Source organism: Triturus cristatus, chromosome 11 (assembly GCF_964204655.1).
Source record: "Triturus cristatus chromosome 11, aTriCri1.1, whole genome shotgun sequence".
In the NCBI taxonomy this organism is placed as follows: domain Eukaryota; kingdom Metazoa; phylum Chordata; class Amphibia; order Caudata; family Salamandridae; genus Triturus; species Triturus cristatus.
This window is the reverse complement of record NC_140594.1, coordinates 185,045,083-185,064,505: the sequence shown is the minus strand read 5'-3', so window position 1 is coordinate 185,064,505 and position 19,423 is coordinate 185,045,083. Positions and strand designations below refer to the sequence as shown.

General features: G+C 44.9%; 1 protein-coding gene across 1 annotated transcript in view; it reads left to right on the top strand.

Moving 5' to 3' along the window:
• The window catches only part of NAA25 (N-alpha-acetyltransferase 25, NatB auxiliary subunit), a 792,299-nt gene that overhangs the window by 102,702 nt on the left and 670,174 nt on the right, over positions 1-19,423 (top strand). The window contains exon 4 of the mRNA XM_085636118.1: positions 6,513-6,631. Coding sequence (XP_085492244.1) covers positions 6,513-6,631 — 119 coding nt within the window. The remainder of the gene's footprint in view (positions 1-6,512; positions 6,632-19,423) is intronic.

The following is a 19,423-nucleotide window of genomic DNA, read 5'->3' as shown; positions in this document are numbered from 1 at the left end:
TTCAGAGCAAACAGTCCATTTAGTATCCATATACTTTCTGCTCCCAGACTTGTATTTTATGTGAAATTTGCACAGATCATGCTTTTATTATTTATTTGTATTTCTATTGCTCTATAGACTTAGTGGCTAGTAACGCTTTTTTCCATAAAATATTTTTATTGGCATTTCTTAATAGGTACAACAGTGAGGCAAAAGCCTCAAAGTAACAAGGAAACAGAAGGATATTTGCGGGGGGGGGGGGGGGAGGGACAAGGTCAGGGGGAAGAGACAGAATGGTAAAGGCAATACATTATAACATCATCATGACATTATTTTGTTACATCGCTGCTGGACCAGGACTACAAGTATTGAAGCAAAGCATATAGGGAAAGTATACAGGGACGTTCCATCTAGTAGGTGGCTAAGATGGAGGGATTGCACCATATGCAGGGTGTACTTGTGTCTGGATATTCAGACATTCTGAGGACCGGGGAATGGGCCAACTGGGTCGCCTGGCTTATTAGCAGTGTCAGTATGGGGGTTCACAGCGGGTGAGCTACTAGTTGACGCAAGTTGGAGGTTGCCTGTCTTTTTGTCTGAGGTAAGCCAGCAATGACTCCCAGATTCCTTTTGGGAGTGATTTGGGAGGCATCGGAGCCCAGAATGTGTGAAACTGTACTGTGTAATAGGACGCGTCTGGCAGCCAGGCGTCGGCCATAGATGCAGGACCTCTGCTCTAGTGGATAGCAACTCGTCGTTTGGCCAATAGTAGGAGCTTAGCTGTGAGGCGTTGGAGCCCAGAGGGGGACATCTTTGACATAATCCAGGAGTTAACGAGTGGGGTCTGTGGGAGCGGATGGCCTGTTATCTGGGATAAAGTGGAGTACACCTCATACCAGTAACTCTCCACCCACGGGCATTCCCATGCGAGATGGAGACAGACCTATGGAATCGAGCAGCGCAGGCAACCTGCCTCGTCCACCAGCCCCATCCGTAATAATTGTAGTCGGTGCGCTATAGCTTATGCAAGAATTTGAAGTGAGTAAGGCTCAGCCTGTAATTAGGTGCTAGCGCCCCAGTCTATCCACAGCAGTATGTCCATTGACCATCTGTGATAGGGGGCTTGATATCTAGGTCCCAGGCTGCGTAAGCAGCCGAGGTACACACTGGCGCTTTGTCCTGCATGGGCGTGGATTAGTGGGTAATTAGTTTGAGATGACACGTTTGTTAACAAGTGTTAAAGTGCATAAAGCGTGGGTGGGTACAGAGGGAACGTAGTGTGCATCACACTGCAAGTAGCATGTATCGGGTGATAAAGCAAGACGTCTAATGCTGTATGTTGGGCGATGTCTGTAGCCCCAAATGGGGTATGAATTGCCCATCTAGGTAGGGGTCAGCGAATTTGAGGAGGCTTCGTCTGTGTGCACCCGTTCTAGCACCATCGTCTTGAAGCGCCAGCAGCTGAGGGTTCTGCATAATGGGAATGGGGGGGGGGGGGGCGTAGAGGCATGGCAGTTGAGCACGAGCTTGCAGTCCATCATAGGCCCATCAGACCCACTCCACTGTTTATTTCTGTTCACGTGGACCTGAAAGGCTGGTAATGCGCTGTGGAAAGCGGACATGGGTCTTGTGCGTCCATCTACACCTCCACAGCCGTGTGGGGCCTAAGGCACATGGGGTAAAGCCAGAAGTTGAGAAATTGAGCCGGGGCGCAAAGGGTGTAGAGCGGCATATCGGGTGCATTGAGTGGATAGTAACACTTATGTTGTGTGCAGGCACCTACGTCATTATAACCAATGCAAATTTCTCAAGCGCACTTGAAAGCAAGCAATAACCATGACAATATTGTCAATGTTTCACCTCTGAGTGTTCCATTTTAATTATTATAGTTTTTGGCATACTAGTATGAAAAAATATATGTACATCACGCAGAGCTGTATGCATTGGGTCTGCAGTGCATTAAACAATTGCCTGCACTGTTGATGTACTAACTACCATCTTGGTACATACTTAACAGGGCTTTTTAGTTCTAATATTTTTTTAAATGATCTTAATTGACATTTAGAAACCAGCTTGTAGGCCCATGATTGCTACAAATGTTCAGCATAGAGTGATGTTAACTTCTCTGACACCTACAATAAAGATATAATTTCCTACAATAAATGGAAATATTGAGCAACAAATGTCCCTGGACACTCCTTGTACCAGATGTGTTGTTCAAACCGGCAGAGCTTGAAGGCCACCCCTCCCAACATGAGGTCCCAAACTGTTGCCAAATAGACTTCATACCTGTAGCTCAACATAGTATTGTGGTGCTCGGTAACATTGTGTGATTCCCAGTCCCCAATGACACTTCATGGAATTAGGAAGTCCTCCCTGGAAAATTGAAACCGTAGAGCACCCCACGCCTTTGCTGTGTCTGAAACACCAGTTCTTCTACTGAAATTTCAAATGTGGGCAGCTTCACCCATTGTTTCAGTGGCCATGCTGCTACATTTGGAGGCATAGGCAACTTCCAAAACCTGTTCAGCCAACAATGGTGATGGATAAAAAGATTTGCTTTCAAATTATTTTTTGAGTCTCTGCATATCTCCTAGCAATCAGATCATCGGGCCATATAACTTATACCTGTCAATCAAATCCAATAACGGTGTTGTAATATCTACTCAATAATAAACTAGTTTGGGTCCCCTCCACACCACATGGACAAATTATGTGGTCTCCTTGTGTTGGTGGTGTTGCGATTCAGTATAATGGAGTAAGTATGGTTGATTTTGGTTATTAAAGTGTATGCATTCAAATTGGGAGACCACAAGAACATTGACACTGCCGATAGCGTGCAATTACTGTCCATTATATTTTGGAAGTCTCTGTAGATTTTAACACCAAGGTATTTGAAGCTGTCTGGGGTATATTTAACATCCCCCCAACTATGGCATTGTGCAGCATCATGTGAAGCCCTCAAAAGGTGATGGGCGGAATGTAAATAGCCTAAACGTCTAGCAATCACTCTGGGTAACATTCCAATCCATCATTCTTTGGCCACTGCACCACTTCTGTGGACTCAAGTGGCTAAAGTGGCCAGACAGCAATAATATTTCTTCCATTCCATCTTGTGGTTCCAAGAGCTATAAAAGTATGTCGTTGGCATACAGGTATAGTTTTTGCATCTCCCCATACACCGGCCACCATCTGCATCTCCAGTCCCTCAGAACCTGCCATGCCAGATGTTTATTTGCTAGCGCAAAGATCAAGGGTTATAAAGGAAAGCCCTGTTTGGTGCTCCTACAAAATTATCAGCTGTTTGAAATTATCACACCTGTCCACACTCTTACTGTGGGGGTCAGTGTACAGCAATTTGAGCCATTGCAGAAAACTTCCAGGAAAATATGTCCGCCCAATGAGCGAGGCATCCAGCTAGTCTATATCCTCAGGATGAAGATATGGTAGCTGGGCCTCTGTGATGAAGTCCCCTGTTTCCTGCATCGATTGTGTGGGTTCGCAGCATGTAACTGCTTAAAATTGTCCCTACCGACATAATTAACTGCAGTTTGCGTAGAACAAATAGCCCCAATTTTACTGCTTATTGTCACGCCAGAGACCTGTCTGCTTCGTTTCTAATTATTTCTAGTACCGGTTTGCTGGTCTCTTCCCCCCTAAGCATGCACATTTTCTTTGTATTTTCTATAGTGAACCACTGAAACCTTTCTAGTGTCTCTGCATGTTTTTTGTTTCTAGTAGACAACCCACAGGGTGACACCATTCTTGCAAAGAGAATGGATTTTTCTCGTTTCCTCATAGTGAGTTCAAGCATCTCACCCAAATTGGGGTTAGACTGCAACATAGTACTGAAACAACACATTTAGCTGTGGTGGAAGAACTCAGACTGCTCCTAGTTCAACGTGGCTCTGATGCAGTTATCCTTTTGAATCTGTGTCATATTTGACACTGTAGACCAGGGATCTCCAACCTTTTCTGTAATAAAAGCTACTTCTGTTCAATGAATATAATCCAGAGCTACTGTTACTATCAATAGTACAATGGAGATATCAGACAAGATTACATTAGCTACCACCAATGCAAGATTATCAGCAGTGATTAACTCAGTTCACGCTATATAAAACTACAAAAAAATGCCTGACCTGCAATAGCCAGATGGGAGGAGGGAAGAGAGGCCATCAAACGCTGTACTGTGTAATGCCAACTAAAATGTTCTCAGAGTGAAATCGCAGGAAAGAGAACTAAACACACAAAGGAGGGACTTTGACAGAAATGCACCAATAAGAAGCCATCATTTCTGAATGCCACAGATCTTAACAATTGGCAATCAGTGGATTTGCTAAACCCCACAGAACAGATATAACCCGTCGATCGAAGCTCGACTTAAAAAGGCTTTATCGATTTTAAAATGTGTCTACATGGTTAATACATAATAGCCATAGCTGTAATACCCCTGGTGCACAAGTAATACGAGTAATAAGTCTCCCTGATGTTGCATGATTTCACTCGTAAATAGTCTTCAAATATATTTTACAAAGTCAGTGATTTTGCTCAAAACATCAGCTTATGAATTCTGAAACAATGCACATTTTCATCACCAATACACTAAATGTATTCATTTAACGCAGCAAAAGCTTATCACTTGGCTGTCTGGGCTGCACTTAGGATAGCTACTTGCAGGTAGCTGGAGAGCTGCCAGTAGCTCACAAGCTACTCGTGGGAGAAGCCTGCTGTAGACCATGCAGTTCTCACCCAGAGAATTGCACATGTGGGCATAAAAGACCGCGCGTTAAAATGGCTAACTTATTTTCTCGAGGGTAGGAATTTTCAAGTGCTTGATCAAAGGTGCTATTCAAATACTTTTTCCTTGAAATGTGGAGTACCCTCAGGGCTCGGCTCTAAGCCCTACCCTGTCCAATATCTATATTTGTCCCCTCGCTGAGATCGTACGAGCTTTTGGGTTGTCAATAGTCTTGTACACAAAGTACGCCCAAATAGTCATGTGCATCTTGCCAGAACATTGTTGAAACTCTCAACTACTTGCACCCTGTTTAAAGGAGGTAACTAACTGGATGGTTAGTTGTAGCCTCCGACTCGACGGGTACAAGACTGAGATCATGCTACTGGGTAACAACCTTAATATCCAGTCGCTGATTCCATGGCTGGACTGTTTAGGGAGTACACCTAGCCCCAGTAGTCCTATAAAGAGCTTGGGTGTCTGGCTAGGAGACACTCTCCCTATGGAATTCCAAGCCAAGAATCTCGCAGTGAGTTGCTATGGCATACTTGGAATGCTCAGTAAAGTGCTAGATCGTCTTCCTCTCCTTTCCAGAAGGCTTATTATGCATGTACTAGTAATCTATCGTCTAGATTGTATTCTGGCTCAACTTGCTACATAGTAAAAAGATTATAGGTCATACGAAATGTGGCAGCCTTCCTCCTTTTAAACATCCCCAGCTATCAGTCAGTAAAAAGGGCGCTCGCTGGTAGACCTTTACTGGCTCCTGATTGAACAGTGGGTGCAGTTTAAGGTCCTTTGTATTGTTCATAGGGCCTACTACCACTAAGGGCCCCAGCATCTGCAATCTCTTGTTGAACCCAATGACATCCCTAAATCATACTCTTAACTTGGGTTTGACTAGGGAGTGGGTATTGCAGTTTCGAGGTAGGTATGCATGCCAAGGCTTTCCCCAAGTCATTGTGTACAGTAAATGGGATTGATTAGACAACACTTTCAATCGTGTCGGGCAACCTTGACTTACGTGAAGTCATAACTTAAATCTAACTTTATATGAAGGTTGTGTAGGGCAAAAACTGTGAATAATCCCTCCCAGTCTGGTAATCTTCTCCTACAGAGATTCCCAAAGCTCTGAACTCCCTAGCCATTTAAAACAATTGACAACATCACTGGGAGAAGAGGAAAGGAACCATCCCAGACAGTGTTGGCAACACAGTTAAAAATCTCCACCATATACCAGTGCAGACCTCTAGAGATCACTGGTTCCCCTTCTTAATTTCTAAGTTACTGGATACTCTTCCTTTGCGCTGGACCCTTTTGGTGCCATTGGGAGTAGCATCAGAGAGGAGTGTTGAAGCAAAGACTTGACATCCCGATACAGACTTGAGGGCAGCCATCTGGGAGAAGGGTGGTGTCACGATCTACTGGTGAACAATCCTGCAGAAGGCTGTCTGCTGGACAGGAGTGAAGCGAAAGGAAATCTTCACACTATTAATGCTTGGACACTTTCTCAAAGTGGCCAAGTTGACACAATACCCTTTATATTAGATAATAGAAACTCTGCAGGACTTGCTCACTTTATAGAAAAAATTGTTTCACTAGACCATACAAGTGCAATCTTAAGGAATCTTTACTGTGCAATGTTTACTTGTAGCAGTTTAATCAATTGATAGCTCCCATTTAGATATTTCATAGTTGATTTGTAGATCCGTAACAACAAATTGTTAGTGATTGTTTTTTTTTTTTTTTTGTTTTTTTAAATGTTGCCTTATTTATTTCTTTATTTTGCCTTTAGCGGAATTGGTCACCAAGTTGTACGAGGCAGCTGTCAAGAAGGTGCCAAGCAGTGAAGATTATCATTCACACCTTTTCATGGCCTATGCCAGGGTGGGAGAATACAAGAAAATGCAACAGGTATGATGTATGTTTTGTATTTCTAACTCTGCTGAGGCAATGTGGATCTTACATAGAAAATGTTGACGGTATAGCACATCAGGCAGAGTTTAAAAGATTTACATTCCTCACCTGAGATATGCAATTACGCTTTTCTGTGTTTTTTTTAAAAATCCTTTTGGAACTTTAATACTATATAATGCCACCGATTTTGTGAAATTGGGAGAATTACAAAGAAAACTGTTCTCTCCAGTGGTTTAGCTGTGATTGTAGCTCATTTAGTGTATGGTACACCATCATACGCATTACACGCCCTTCAGTTACATGAAATATTTAAATAAGTGTCCACTAACTTAATATGCAACATTTAAGTCATTTTTAGGTCTCGCCTTGCGACGCAGCGAATGCGCTGCTTGCTTGATCTATTGTTGTCGCTCTTCTTTTGGAAGTGGGGTTGGTGACCGCCCTGTCTCCCTTAGGCCCCGCCCACCGGGACAATGATCGCTCGTCATGCGCGCAGCATCTCTTCACTTCTCCCCTCGGTGGGCGTGTTGGCACTTGAGGTTGGCACGTTATGTCTTTGCCTCACGCTCGAGCCTCTGAGAGGCTTGCGTCATGTCTCACCACCGCAAATCAGTGCTTGTTTAAGTTGGTAGAACTAATTGAAGGAGAAAACACACCGTCCATTGGTAGGCACATATATATCTACACCTGCTTCGTGTACATTTATTGTACGGGGAAACCGCCGAAGAAGCATTCAGTGCATGTCCGTGGGCAAAGTTGCTGTCCCACTTCATGCTAAAGTGTACGCCGGAGCTCTTTTTGAGCCTCAGAAGAATCACAAGTATTTATCTTAGGTGGGAAGAAAACAAACCATGAAAATAACGTAAAAACCAGCCAAGATGTTTCAGATGCTGCAAACAATTTACCAATAACAATGTAAAACGCATTTCTTAATACATTGTGCACATATTTAGAATTCTAGACTAATCCTTAATCCTCGCGATATCTGTTGATGTAATGCATTGTGTGGTTATTTAAAGGCTGTAACACGCGTTTACCATATTTACATTTTCAATGTAATATGGTATCAAATAGCTTGTCCACAGAGGCTAGGTGCGTGTGCGTGGACGCGCCTCAAGACCTCAACATTCTGCATCTCATTATCGTGGGACCCCATCGGAGTACACAAATGCCAAACACAGGAACATTTTAACACCCAGTCTTGAAATGCAAAGTGGGATATGTTCAATCCACTGAATCTGGTATTTTTTAAACGAATAAAGAAAGTTGGCTACATGGTTGCTACACGTTCTAACTCTTTTGCAATGTGATGTCACTGTTATTCAAACTTAGACTAAGTACGAACATTTGTTACAAAAGTAGTTTTTTGGGGGTTGCAGAAGGTAGGATGGTGGCAAAGGCCTGTGATGCCGTAGCTGTGTTTTTACCTCTGCAGCCGCCCAAAAGTATATGTATTTATCCTTATCGAAAATGCAATATTGTGATAAGCAGCTTCCTCTGACGTCACTTTACATTCTACGAGTCGCAGGTATTTAATACGTCATTACTCTCAGAACTTTAATTTGTAATAACTACAGAAGGACATCTGGATTTAAAGATTTGCGGTCCTACTCCATAATAATGTGTGTAACAAGAGCTGCATATCGTAAGCTGGGTCAGAGGTGCTTGGACGTTTCGATGAACGACCCAGCCAGAACCTGGCACTAGCAGGGATTTAATCACCTCCTTCAATGCCCTTTTTATTGTGCAAAGTATTTCTACTTCGTTGTGGTGGAGGTTTCCATGTTGCTATCTTTTTTTCTGGTCGCAGTTTGCTAGAAAATACATCATATGACTATTTCTAGAAAGGGGCATGCAGGCACGGTTCATTTGTCTGCACAGCCTTTGATCATCTGCTGAAGGTACAAATCTCTATAAATGTCAGTTCTGACAAGCAAGGGCCCAGTTGGCCCCTCCCACCTCTGCCCCGTGGACAGCGAGGGTTACCGGTCATTGAAGTGGAGACAGTAGCCACATGACACCTAACAAGAAAGAACCCCGCTCCATATGCCCACACTGGGGAACACTTATTCACTCTATTATTCTTCAATAGCAATGTGTTAACATGTTTGAAACCAGGCAATTAAGAGCTACTACTCACCTATCGCACCTCGAAGTCCTCCTATATTCATGTCCAGAAGAGGGAAGTCCTAAAATATAGCATACCTTTCTTCCACTTTCATTAATAACATTTCACTAACCAAGTTATACAAAGTTTGGCTGGGATGAAAACGTGTTGTGAGCAGAGCTAGCAAGTTCTGGGTCTCCAGTGTCCATGCATGAGAAGCGAAAGAGGCCATGTAGCCTGCAGCCCTCTCTAACAGCTTAGGCAACTAACACCCATGGTTGTCTGGCCGGCATTAGTATAACTAAAATGTGTGATAAGCACCTCTAACCTTCACTTTTCTGTTGTCACGAGTGCGGTCGGTTCACACATGAAGCTGATTTAGTTTTTGCTGTGCAGAAGTTGGTTTGTCATGGGGCGTTTACTGACATATTCTAAATTTGTCTGTTAACAACAAAATATCAATTTCTGAGCATTGTTGGATTACAGTTGAGGGTCTTGCTTTATGTGGTGCCCCCATAAAGGTACATTCATGACCCCCCAGATGACAAACCTCCTCTGGCAGTATCTGTTGTTGTTTCACCAGTGATAGCCCCGCCCAGCCAACCCTCTCAAGAGACTGAGTTCACAAACAACCGCTAAACGTTTAACGTTTTTAGGTCTCGCCTAGCTATTGCGTTTACGCAATCGCTATGCAAGACTCTAGTAAGAGGGGCATTTCAAAGTGCTCCCAAAAGTGGATTGCATAGCGAGCATGCGCACAATCGCGTGCATCGTGCCACCATGCAATCCGTTTGGGGAAGCGCTTCAGCCCACTGGCGCGTGCACGTGTAGCCACAGCCTCGGCATCCTACTTCAAAGGGTCCGCTCCCCCTCCTGGAATGCGCTTCCCCACCACAGCATGCTGAGAGATTGTTTCCTCATGGCGCCTCTCACAACTGTCCCTCCCCCACCACAGGGCTAGTCTCATGGACGCATTGCCATCCATCGATTTCACTTTCATGCCCGTGTTCTCTTTGCCTTTCAGCACACAGCCCGCCCTCCCCTCTCCGTGTTTTCTTGCAGCTTTGCCCAGATCTGAGTCTCAAACAACCAAAATAATAAGTTTGCCCTGCACGCTTTCTGCGCTTACAAAGTTAACATATGCCGCGCTCATTCCGTTTTCATCCTTCTAAGGTCGATAACATTAGCTCCATTAATTCTGCGTCTAAGGATTTAAATAACCATATGTTTTCTTGCAACTTTAGGCACTTCACACACACACACAGCCCCACTGCTCACACACAGGCACTGATCACACGCACCCCTGCGTCTCAAACAACCCCAAAAAATAGTTTACCCTACACGCTTTCTGCGTTTACAAACTTAACATAGGCCGCGCTCATTCCCTTTTCAACCTTCTAAGGTCGATAACATGAGCTCCATTCATTCTGCGTCTAAGGATTTAAGTTACCATATGTTTTTTTGCAGCTTTGCCCAGATCTATATGTCACGCGCCCCAACAGTGTTTTCCACACACACCTGCCTCTCGGCTATCTCTCAACCGCCCTCCCCCCGCCGTGTTTTCTTGCAGCTTTGCCCAGATCTGAGTCTCAAACAACCAAAATAATAAGTTTACCCTGCACGCTTTCTGCGCATACAAACTTAACGATTGCCATTATAATTTACATTAACTTTTATTTAAGTATTAATTATTTGCAAAAATTAGAAGCCATTGTTATTTGTAATATCAGTACATCTAAGTCACGTAAATACAACACATATTGCATTACAAATGCTATAGGTGTCACATTTGCAACAGTTAAAACTATTGACATTGTACATGAGAAAGCTAGTAATTTCAATATTTTCAATACCAACACATAAATAAAAATTAGTCAATTTACAATACAAAAAGCTCAAACTTTCCTAATGCGATACCTATTGCATTGCAAATGCTTGTTTTATGCTGTGCTGGTGCAGCCCCTAGAAGCAGACATATACTCGCTAAATACACGTATACATGAGGGGTGAATCAGTGGCTCCTTGAACACGCGTTTGCAATGCAATAGGCCTTGCATTACGTGAGTTTAAGCTATTGGCATTGTAAATGACAATGCCTTTTATTTGTTTTTAAAACCAAAACATAAATAAACTGCATTTTCATTTACAATGCCAATAGCTTGAAACTCGTGTAAAGAGGAGACCTATTGCATTGCAAATGCTTGTTTCAAGTAGCATTAAAAAATGCCTGAACTGCTAAACAAAGCCTTCTGCTATCTGCGTTAAGCAAAAATCCATTCACTGCATCCTCAGTATTCAGATTTGAGTACCATAACAGTCCAGTCTGGTTAAGTGTATATCCAGAATTTGATATCCATAATATAACTTATACGTTTCACCTCAAATCTGAAAAACAATTTGTGAGCAGTACCCCTGCGCCGGTAGGTGGCGTTGATCGGCTCTGCGTCCGTCATCGTTCGCATCGGAATGACTACACGGTACCTATATAGATGCCACCCAGGCGTGCTGGTGCCAGTTCTTTTCTTTCCTTTCTAGCCAGTGCTGATCCGGAGAAGAGCTAACGCCTTTGTCTTTTTGTGACAAGCATGCTTGGTTCTTTGACAGGTTTTCTCAACATTTTGTCAACTACTTTTTAAGTTTATCACCTGGTGTGTCGAGGATGTCTTTACGCTAGTCTGGTTTTAAGCCCTGCAGCACCTGTCACCGACCGGTGTCAATGAAGGACCCACACATCGTTTGTCTTTGGTGTCTGGAGCGTGACCATGACACCAAGTTGTGCTCTGATTGCCGGGCCATGGCCCGAAGGCTTTGAGGGGGCAGTCCCTGGGCCTGGCATGCGACTCCATGGAAGTCGAGATCCCGGTCGAGGGAAAGCCCCTGCATTCGTCACGGAGCCCAAAGTAGGTCTCCCATTCGAAGCTCTTGGGACACTCTGGTTGGAGGCACAAAAAGAAGAGTAAAAAGTTGATGCGCTCTTTCACTACTCCTCATCCGTCGGCCAACAAGACGAGGGCACCTCGGTCGACTACTCCACCCTGAATTTCTTAAGGCCAAAGCGCCCCCCCCCCCCAACATGAGTTCTCTGAGGCCATGTACCTCATATTTGGGCAGCTCGTCCCCGTTGATGTTCCTTCTGGCCCCATGGGGTTGGAAGGAGTCCCATCTGGTTTTGTGCCGGCAGCTTTGGCCCCTGCGTGCCTCAGGCATCCATTCCTGGTTCCCGACCGACGCTAGTTGTGCCATCTCGACCTTCCCCAGGCACTGGTGCTCGTGGTGCCATACCCATTATCACCCCCAATTTGGACACGCAGCCGGAAGGGTTTTACCCGACTTCGCCTTCGGCAGGTGCCTCGCCTCCTAGATCCTAGCTAGAGCCTTATTTCTGTCTACTATGCTGCAGGGGAAAAGTGGGAGGGGTCACTGGACCCTTTAAAAACACCAGCCGAATGAGGAAGATAGTTGGGGCTGGCGTGTCCAGATGCCGTGCTTTGGAGAATGAAGCTTCTTATGTAATGTGTGCGGCAGGCTGCTGAGGTCCTTGACCTTCAGCTACTCACAGTGGCAGTCAAGAATAATCACTTGACAGAGGTGCAGCAACTGTGAGTCTCCAATTTGGAGCCTCTACTCCCATTCCTTGACTCCCTCACTGATGTTCTGTAGGGTACTTGTCCGAACCCAGCACAGGGGCTCCTGTGAATAGGACGAATACCTGCTGCTGTTGCCCCCCCGCACCTTGGGACCCAAATTTCCTCACACAACACCCCACCCCGAGAGCATGGTAGTCCACTCCTCTACCTCCCAAGGCATTTTCCCTACTGCTTCCCCAGGCAGAGAATCCCAGAGGCAGAACTCATTTGGGAAGATGTTATCTTCCGCGAGCCTGGCATTGTGGTCCATGAACAACGCATGCCTTTTGTGCCATTATTCCTACACTTTGTGGGATATGTTTGCGCAAATGCTGCCACTAGTCCTGAAGGAGGCCTGGGCTGCACTTTCCCAAGCTGTGACCATTTAGAGTGATGCCACAAAGTTCACTATTCGATGTGGTCTGGACATGACTGACTCGCTAGGCAGAGCGGTTTCCACGACCGTGGTCCTTAGATCCCACGCCTGGCTGAGGACGACATGCTTTTCAGGGGATGTCCAAGCTTCCCTTATGGACATGTCTTTCGATGGCACCCGTCTCTTCGGAGATGAGGCAGATTCGACGCTCAAGCGCTTTAACGATTCTCGTGCTATGGCCAGGTCATTGGGGCTCTCTGCTGCCCCACATCCACCTCAATCTGCCTTTCGCGGCTGGGCCTTCCAGCTGCACCCATTCCCTCCCAGCCGAGGGCACACTACCCACAAGCCCTGTGCAATAGTCTCTGGTAAGTGCGCCAACCTCCCCATCCCCCGCTGCAACCGTCTTCAAACCCCCCTAGTCTGCTTTTTACCACCATGGGCACCCAGTAGGATGGCAGGATTTGCCATCACCTGTCCCACTGGCAATCCATAACATCGGACAGGTGGGTTTTGCAGATTGTCTGAAGGGGCTACTCCCTCCCCTTCGAGACTACCCTTTTTTCTCCATGCCACCGTATCACGATCGGTTGATGGAGGATCATCTATCTTTTTGTTGGGGATTCTCATTATGAGATGGACAGCTGCATTTTAAACAATCTGCAGTTTGTTCGAACTTCATTGTTGGAAGTTTATATAACGTGCATTACAGTAATTGAGTTTGGATATCACCAGAGCAATGATGACCAGTTTCTGCTGTTTGAAAGGAATAAACTGGACAGTGTTTCTCAACTATATTAGTAGGAAGAAGCGGGTGGATGTGAGCTTGCTAATCATGTCAGAGAAGGCAGGTTAACATCAAAGAAGACCCGCCAACCCCCAGGTTCCTGACATTCTGGACTGACCAGGGTAGGGAGCCCACATAAACATGCTGTAGCTCAGGGTGAGTTGACTGCCATTGAAAGCCATTCTACCCTCCATCGAGGGAAGGCTGGTACAAGTGTTTATGGACAACACCACCGCCATGTGGTACTGTAACAGACAGGGCGGGGTGTGGCCGTGGACCCTTTGTCAAAAGGCCCTGCGTCTCTGGACATGGCTGGAACGCCAGGGCATATCTCTTGTGTTTGAACATCTGGTGGGTTCTCCGGGCACCAAAGCAGAGGAACTCAGCCGAAGATGCCTAGCAGATCACAAATAGCGTCTTCATCTGCAGGTAGTGCAAGCTGTCTTTCAGCGGTGGGGAGAGCCTTGGATAGATCTGTTCGCCTTAGCCGAGAACCCACATTGTCAGCAGTTTTTGCACGCTGAAGTTTCCAAAGCGGCACAAGCTTGGAGATGCTTTTCATCTCAAGTGGAGCTCAGGCCTCCTGTACGTCTTTCTGCCCATACCACTCCTACACAGAGTTCTAAAGAAGTTCAAGAACAACCAGGCCCAAGTCATCCTTGTGGCTCTGGACTGGGTATGGACAGTCTGGTATCCCAAGCTTCTGAGCATGACCATTGATTGTTCAAACAGGCTTCCCCTTTGGGAAGATCTTCTGTCACAGCAGCAGGGGAGGGTTCTTCACCTGAACCTGTCTACTCTGCATTCTTGCGTGGAGATTGAGCGGCAACATTTGATAGCTTTCGACCTTCCTCCCTAAGGCTGTAATGTCATCTTGGCAGCCAGGCGTCCTTCCACCAAGACGGTAAACGCCTGCAGTTGGAAAGAAAATGGTAGCATGGTGTACAGAAAAATCTGTTGATTCCCCCTTTCTGCCCCTCTTTTTGAAGTTCTACTTTTCATTCTTTCTCTTGCCCAGCAGTGCCCTGCTCTAGACACTATTAAGGGATATCTCTTTGCCATTTCTGCCTTTCTACGGATGCCTGATCAATCCTCTTTGTTCAAGTCCCCTATTGTACATAGGTTCCTCAAGGGTCTTACTCACCTTCACTCCTTCACCATGCCACACTTGGTCCTTAATTTTGCTTTTGACTTATTGGACGTGTGCTCCTTTCGAGCCTCTACACATACACCTTGAAGGCTTCTCACCTTGAAAACAGCGTTCCTTTTGGCAATTACATCAAGCACTGAAAACCTGGCTTTTTAACCTCACATTCCCCCCCCCTCTTTCTCCACTGTAAATCTGTATCTCAGCGCCGGGTCACCCCTGTTGGAAGTAGCTGTGTGTATTATTGTTATTACTATTATTACTATTACTACTACTACTCCCCGCAGAGTAAGTGAGCTGCAGGCCTCATCATCTAAGCTGCCTTACTTCTTAGTCTATCCCGACGAAGTGACGTTTCGCTCAAGGGTCTACTTTCTACCAAAAGTGGTCCCAGATTTTCATGTAGACAAATCCATCACCTTGCCTCCCTTTTATGCTCCTCCACATACCTCTAAGGAAGAAGAGCAACTCCACCCTCTGGACCTAAAAAGAGTGTTGTTCTACCTTGACTGCACAAGATTTCCGGGTTGATGACCAACTCTGTTGGGTATGTTTGTGCAAGGAAAGGTTGGGCAGTGCATAAGCAGGCCATCCTCAGATGGGTCACGCTCTGCATAAAATCTGCTATGCACTGGCCAAGAAACAACCCTCTAAAGGTTTTTGGACTCATTCGACCGGAGCTAAAGCAGCTGCCACGGGGTTAGCACGTGGAGTACTAGGCCTGGATATCTGCCAGGCAGCAACGTTCACTTTTTTTCACCCATTCACTAAACATTGTCTGGACAGTCCGGTCTGCAGGGACGGGCACTTTGCCCGCTCGTTCCTGCAGAGTTCATTCCTCCGGGGATGGTATTGCTTGGGTATCTATTCAGCAGGTAAGGAATCTGCTGCTAGAATTCTCTATCGGATGAACAAGCTACTCCCCTTCAGTTATGCCTTACCTGGTAGAGACTACATCTATCTGCAGATTCCTTACTGACCCACCCATCCTCCCTGCTTTCCGAACGGATTTCTAGGGATTGGGAAGACTCCTTTCAGGACCCTAGTTTTGACACATGAGTGGGCAGTGTTCTTCATGGCTCTGTGCTTCCGGTGTGGAAAGCTATGAAAAATAACTGAAGTCAGCGTGCCGCAACAACACTTCTGGCATTGACGCGGAGCCTATCGAAGCCACCTACTGGCATATAAGGGTACTGCTCTTAAATGTTTTTCCAGATCCAGTCTGACGTGTGGGGAAATTCATCAGCTAAGGAATCTGCGGCTATATATAGTCCTCCACCAGATGAGGTGTTACCAAAGGTAAGTAACTTGTTCTTTAAAATTGAGCTTTAGTTGCCACCATCTAGTATATGGTTTTCTGATCCTGTAGTTATTTGTCAGTGCTGTGTGTAATTTCTCAAGATAGTTGTATTGTTACAAATCAGATTCTTTTCAGCACTGATTTCTTTCAGGCATGGAATGATGTACATCATAAGACATTTATCAAACCTTGTACATTCTTGTCTTGCAATAACAAAGTTGGGATTAACATGTATTTGTACTGTAGGAATTACTTAACCTAAGAGGATCCTTCCCTAGCCCAGGTTCATTGTGCTCCATTTCATCTTCCCCTCATTACAGGAATAATGAGGCTCTATGAACTGCTGAAGAATCCTTTTAGTTGACCAGATTTCTGTCTAGATTAATTATGGGTGGGTACAGTGGCCGTTTCATACTAGAGTTTAGTGTTCGATGTGGGAAGGCACTCCCTCCTCCTCCGATTTCCGACGTGCTTTTCGATTTCTCCTCCGCGTTCCCTGTTTCCTCCTCTCCGATCCTTGCCGTCCTCGCCTCTCTTGTCCCGGCGTGTGACGTCCGCTCCGCGCCGGCCTGGAGGACTAGAGCGCTTCTTTCCTCCTGGTGGGACTCCGACGCCGCCATCTTGAAGGGCACGGGAGACTCGTCTTCCATATCGCCCGTATCACAGGCACCAAATGATGTGCCAAGCAGCGCTTCACGCACACACACGTGTGAGGGCGCTATATCGATGATACAATTCAATGCAACACTGAGCAGGAGAGGGGTAGCGACTCTGGAACACAGACTGTAACTTCCAACTTGCAGAGTGGCCAATTTACGCTTTCATTTAAAACAAGCATTTGCAATGCAATAGGTCTCGCATTTACGCGAGTTTGAGCTATAGACATTGCAAATAACAATGCGTTGTTTATTTTTGTTTTTAAATCATAAATAAAGGGCTTTGTCATTTACAATGCCAATAGCTTAAACCCACATAAATGCGAGACCTATTGCATTGCAAATGCTTGTTAAATCTGAGCTGCAGAATCAAAGGACAATGGAAAGTATTCCATGACTGTATTAAGCTTCTGAAATGTAGAGCAGTATACAATTTCTGAAGAAAAATGGGAAAACTTTATTTAAAGTTAAGTCCCTAGAGGTATATATGTATATCGATGTTTAGCAAAATATAAAAATGTAGAAAAAAAACATAAAATAAAAAATATCCAGGGCTGGTTGCTCCGTTGACTAATACATCCCGTGTTTGGCTTAATGGAACCTAGTTCAAATCCTGGCACATCCATCCACTCAGCCTTTCATCTTCTGAGGTTGAAAAGACGAGTGCCATATAGACGGGAACCAATAAATATCAGTTATTCAGCACTGTGGTGCTCTTGCTCTTTGGGGCGAAAATACACTTTCTAAATGACGTTCTATTCTGCCCATCCAACGTGTAACTTTGTATTATGCTTGAAGAGCGTCATTCTGTTGGCACATATGAACACTTGTAAATCATGTCGTCTGAAGCTTCCAGTGATATTGTAGGGTAAATTATGAAAAATGATCTGAACTGTGAGAAGGTGCTGGCTGCCACAAACTATTCTCTTTAATTTGTACCTATATACACTGCTTGGTCTGGTCAGATTGTGCCATTCTGGCATTCATCTCTTCAGTACACATTATGATCGCCCTCTTATCCACTTTAAATGTCATACAGTGCGGTCCTGATGAAGAAAGCAAGCAATAATAAAAGCAAAGCGTTCCATAAACGCCGGTAAAACACTGTTTCAGTTGTTTTTTTTATGGCGTGAAAATGAGTAACCACTGAAAAGCATGTTTTTGTTTTACGTATTGAAATCGCTGGAAAACACTGGAAAAAACACCACCAGAATTTACCAAAAATAGAAACTGAAAACAGGAAAGGCTAACCATGTACCAGGGACTACTTGTACGTTAGTGTATGCCAGTTGGGTATAGGCCAATCAAACATACATGTTTAAGGGTCTGAGCACTGTCACCGTGGTCTGGTTAGTAGGCCTAAGTGCACTCTCAGATTTTAAAATCTGTCAGTCCAAACCTTTGGGGGTGATAATGGTAAAGGAGGCATGTTCTTACAACTGAACTCTGCATGTCGTTATAAAGTTGTCGCCTTGCATTTTCTGGATAGCCCTATGTCCGTCCCCCTGCTGCAGTGACTTAAGTCACGCAAGCTTACTAAAGATGCTCTTGTATTTTATGTTTTTGTTGACACTGATTTTGAGGTCTCTTGCCAGGGGACTGCCAAAATTGTTACTATTCTCACTGACAGTGGCTATCATCCTCTCAGCTCAGGCTATCTGTTGACTGACAGTGGTGACAGCGAGATTCCAATTGGCGGCACAGGTTTTTTTTGCCTTCTGCCAGTAGGCAGATTGTCACCTGTCTCTCCCCCTTTAAAAAGTCAGATCACTTATCAGAACCTGGCCCTTTTCCTTCATGCCTAGGACTTTTATGATGGATGCTAATTTTATGATAGGTAGTGTGTGGCTTCCAGATTGTCTGGTGAGTGCTGGGGTCCATTGGCTACAGTGTGTGTGTGCTGTCATAATGCTCTGATACGGAAGTCAAGGTGTGGGTTCTCCTATGGTGGTCAATGAAAGGCTCTAAAATAGTGTTACTAATGTCACATTTGTGCTGATAGCCATGCAAGAAAAACTTAACATTTGTGTGACTGACAACGTGAGCTAATGCAGGAGGTCCAGTAGAGTGTCTGAATAGTTGGTCTTGATAAAACCGGAGTCCACCCAGTGGTGCACATGCAGCAGCATTCAGAATTATCTCCAGTCTACAACAAGTATTGAGGATAGGCAGATAAAAAGAATTGCAGCATTCCAGCTTTGAGAGTCAATTAGGCTAGGCACTCTGTTTGTTGAACAGAAGGAATAGAAGTTTACGAAGCACGCTTGTGTCTGGAGGCTTTACGGTACTGAAACCTGGGTATTTCTACGAAACCAGCTGCATTTAAGGTAAAAGGTGTATTTTTAAAATGGTCAGTAAAGGTGTGTGGTTTTTGGCCTTTTTTTCCACAAGTACTGCCTTCTACAATGATGGACACAACACTACACCAGAGCAACCTCTTTATATTACTCTCTTGAATCATGGAACAATCATGTGCGAACTAGAGGTGGGATTCACCCGTTTGGAAGGCCTATACTGTGTGAAGATATCCTGAAGTTATTTCGTGCAAAGTCACTTAACTTCCTGCGGGCCATGCTGACCACCTATATGTCTATACATTGCGAATAGATCAGTCTCTGACAGGGCCTTCTTAATGCTGCAATTTAGCCGAGTGGACTACAAAATTATGTATTTCTTGCAGCCTCTTTGGGTATACGTTCAGTTGCATTAATGAAGGTTGGAGTCTATACATTCACCTACTGTGGCTTATTGTGTTTCTTAACGGCAAAGGCAGGGTTTGCGTAGAATCCA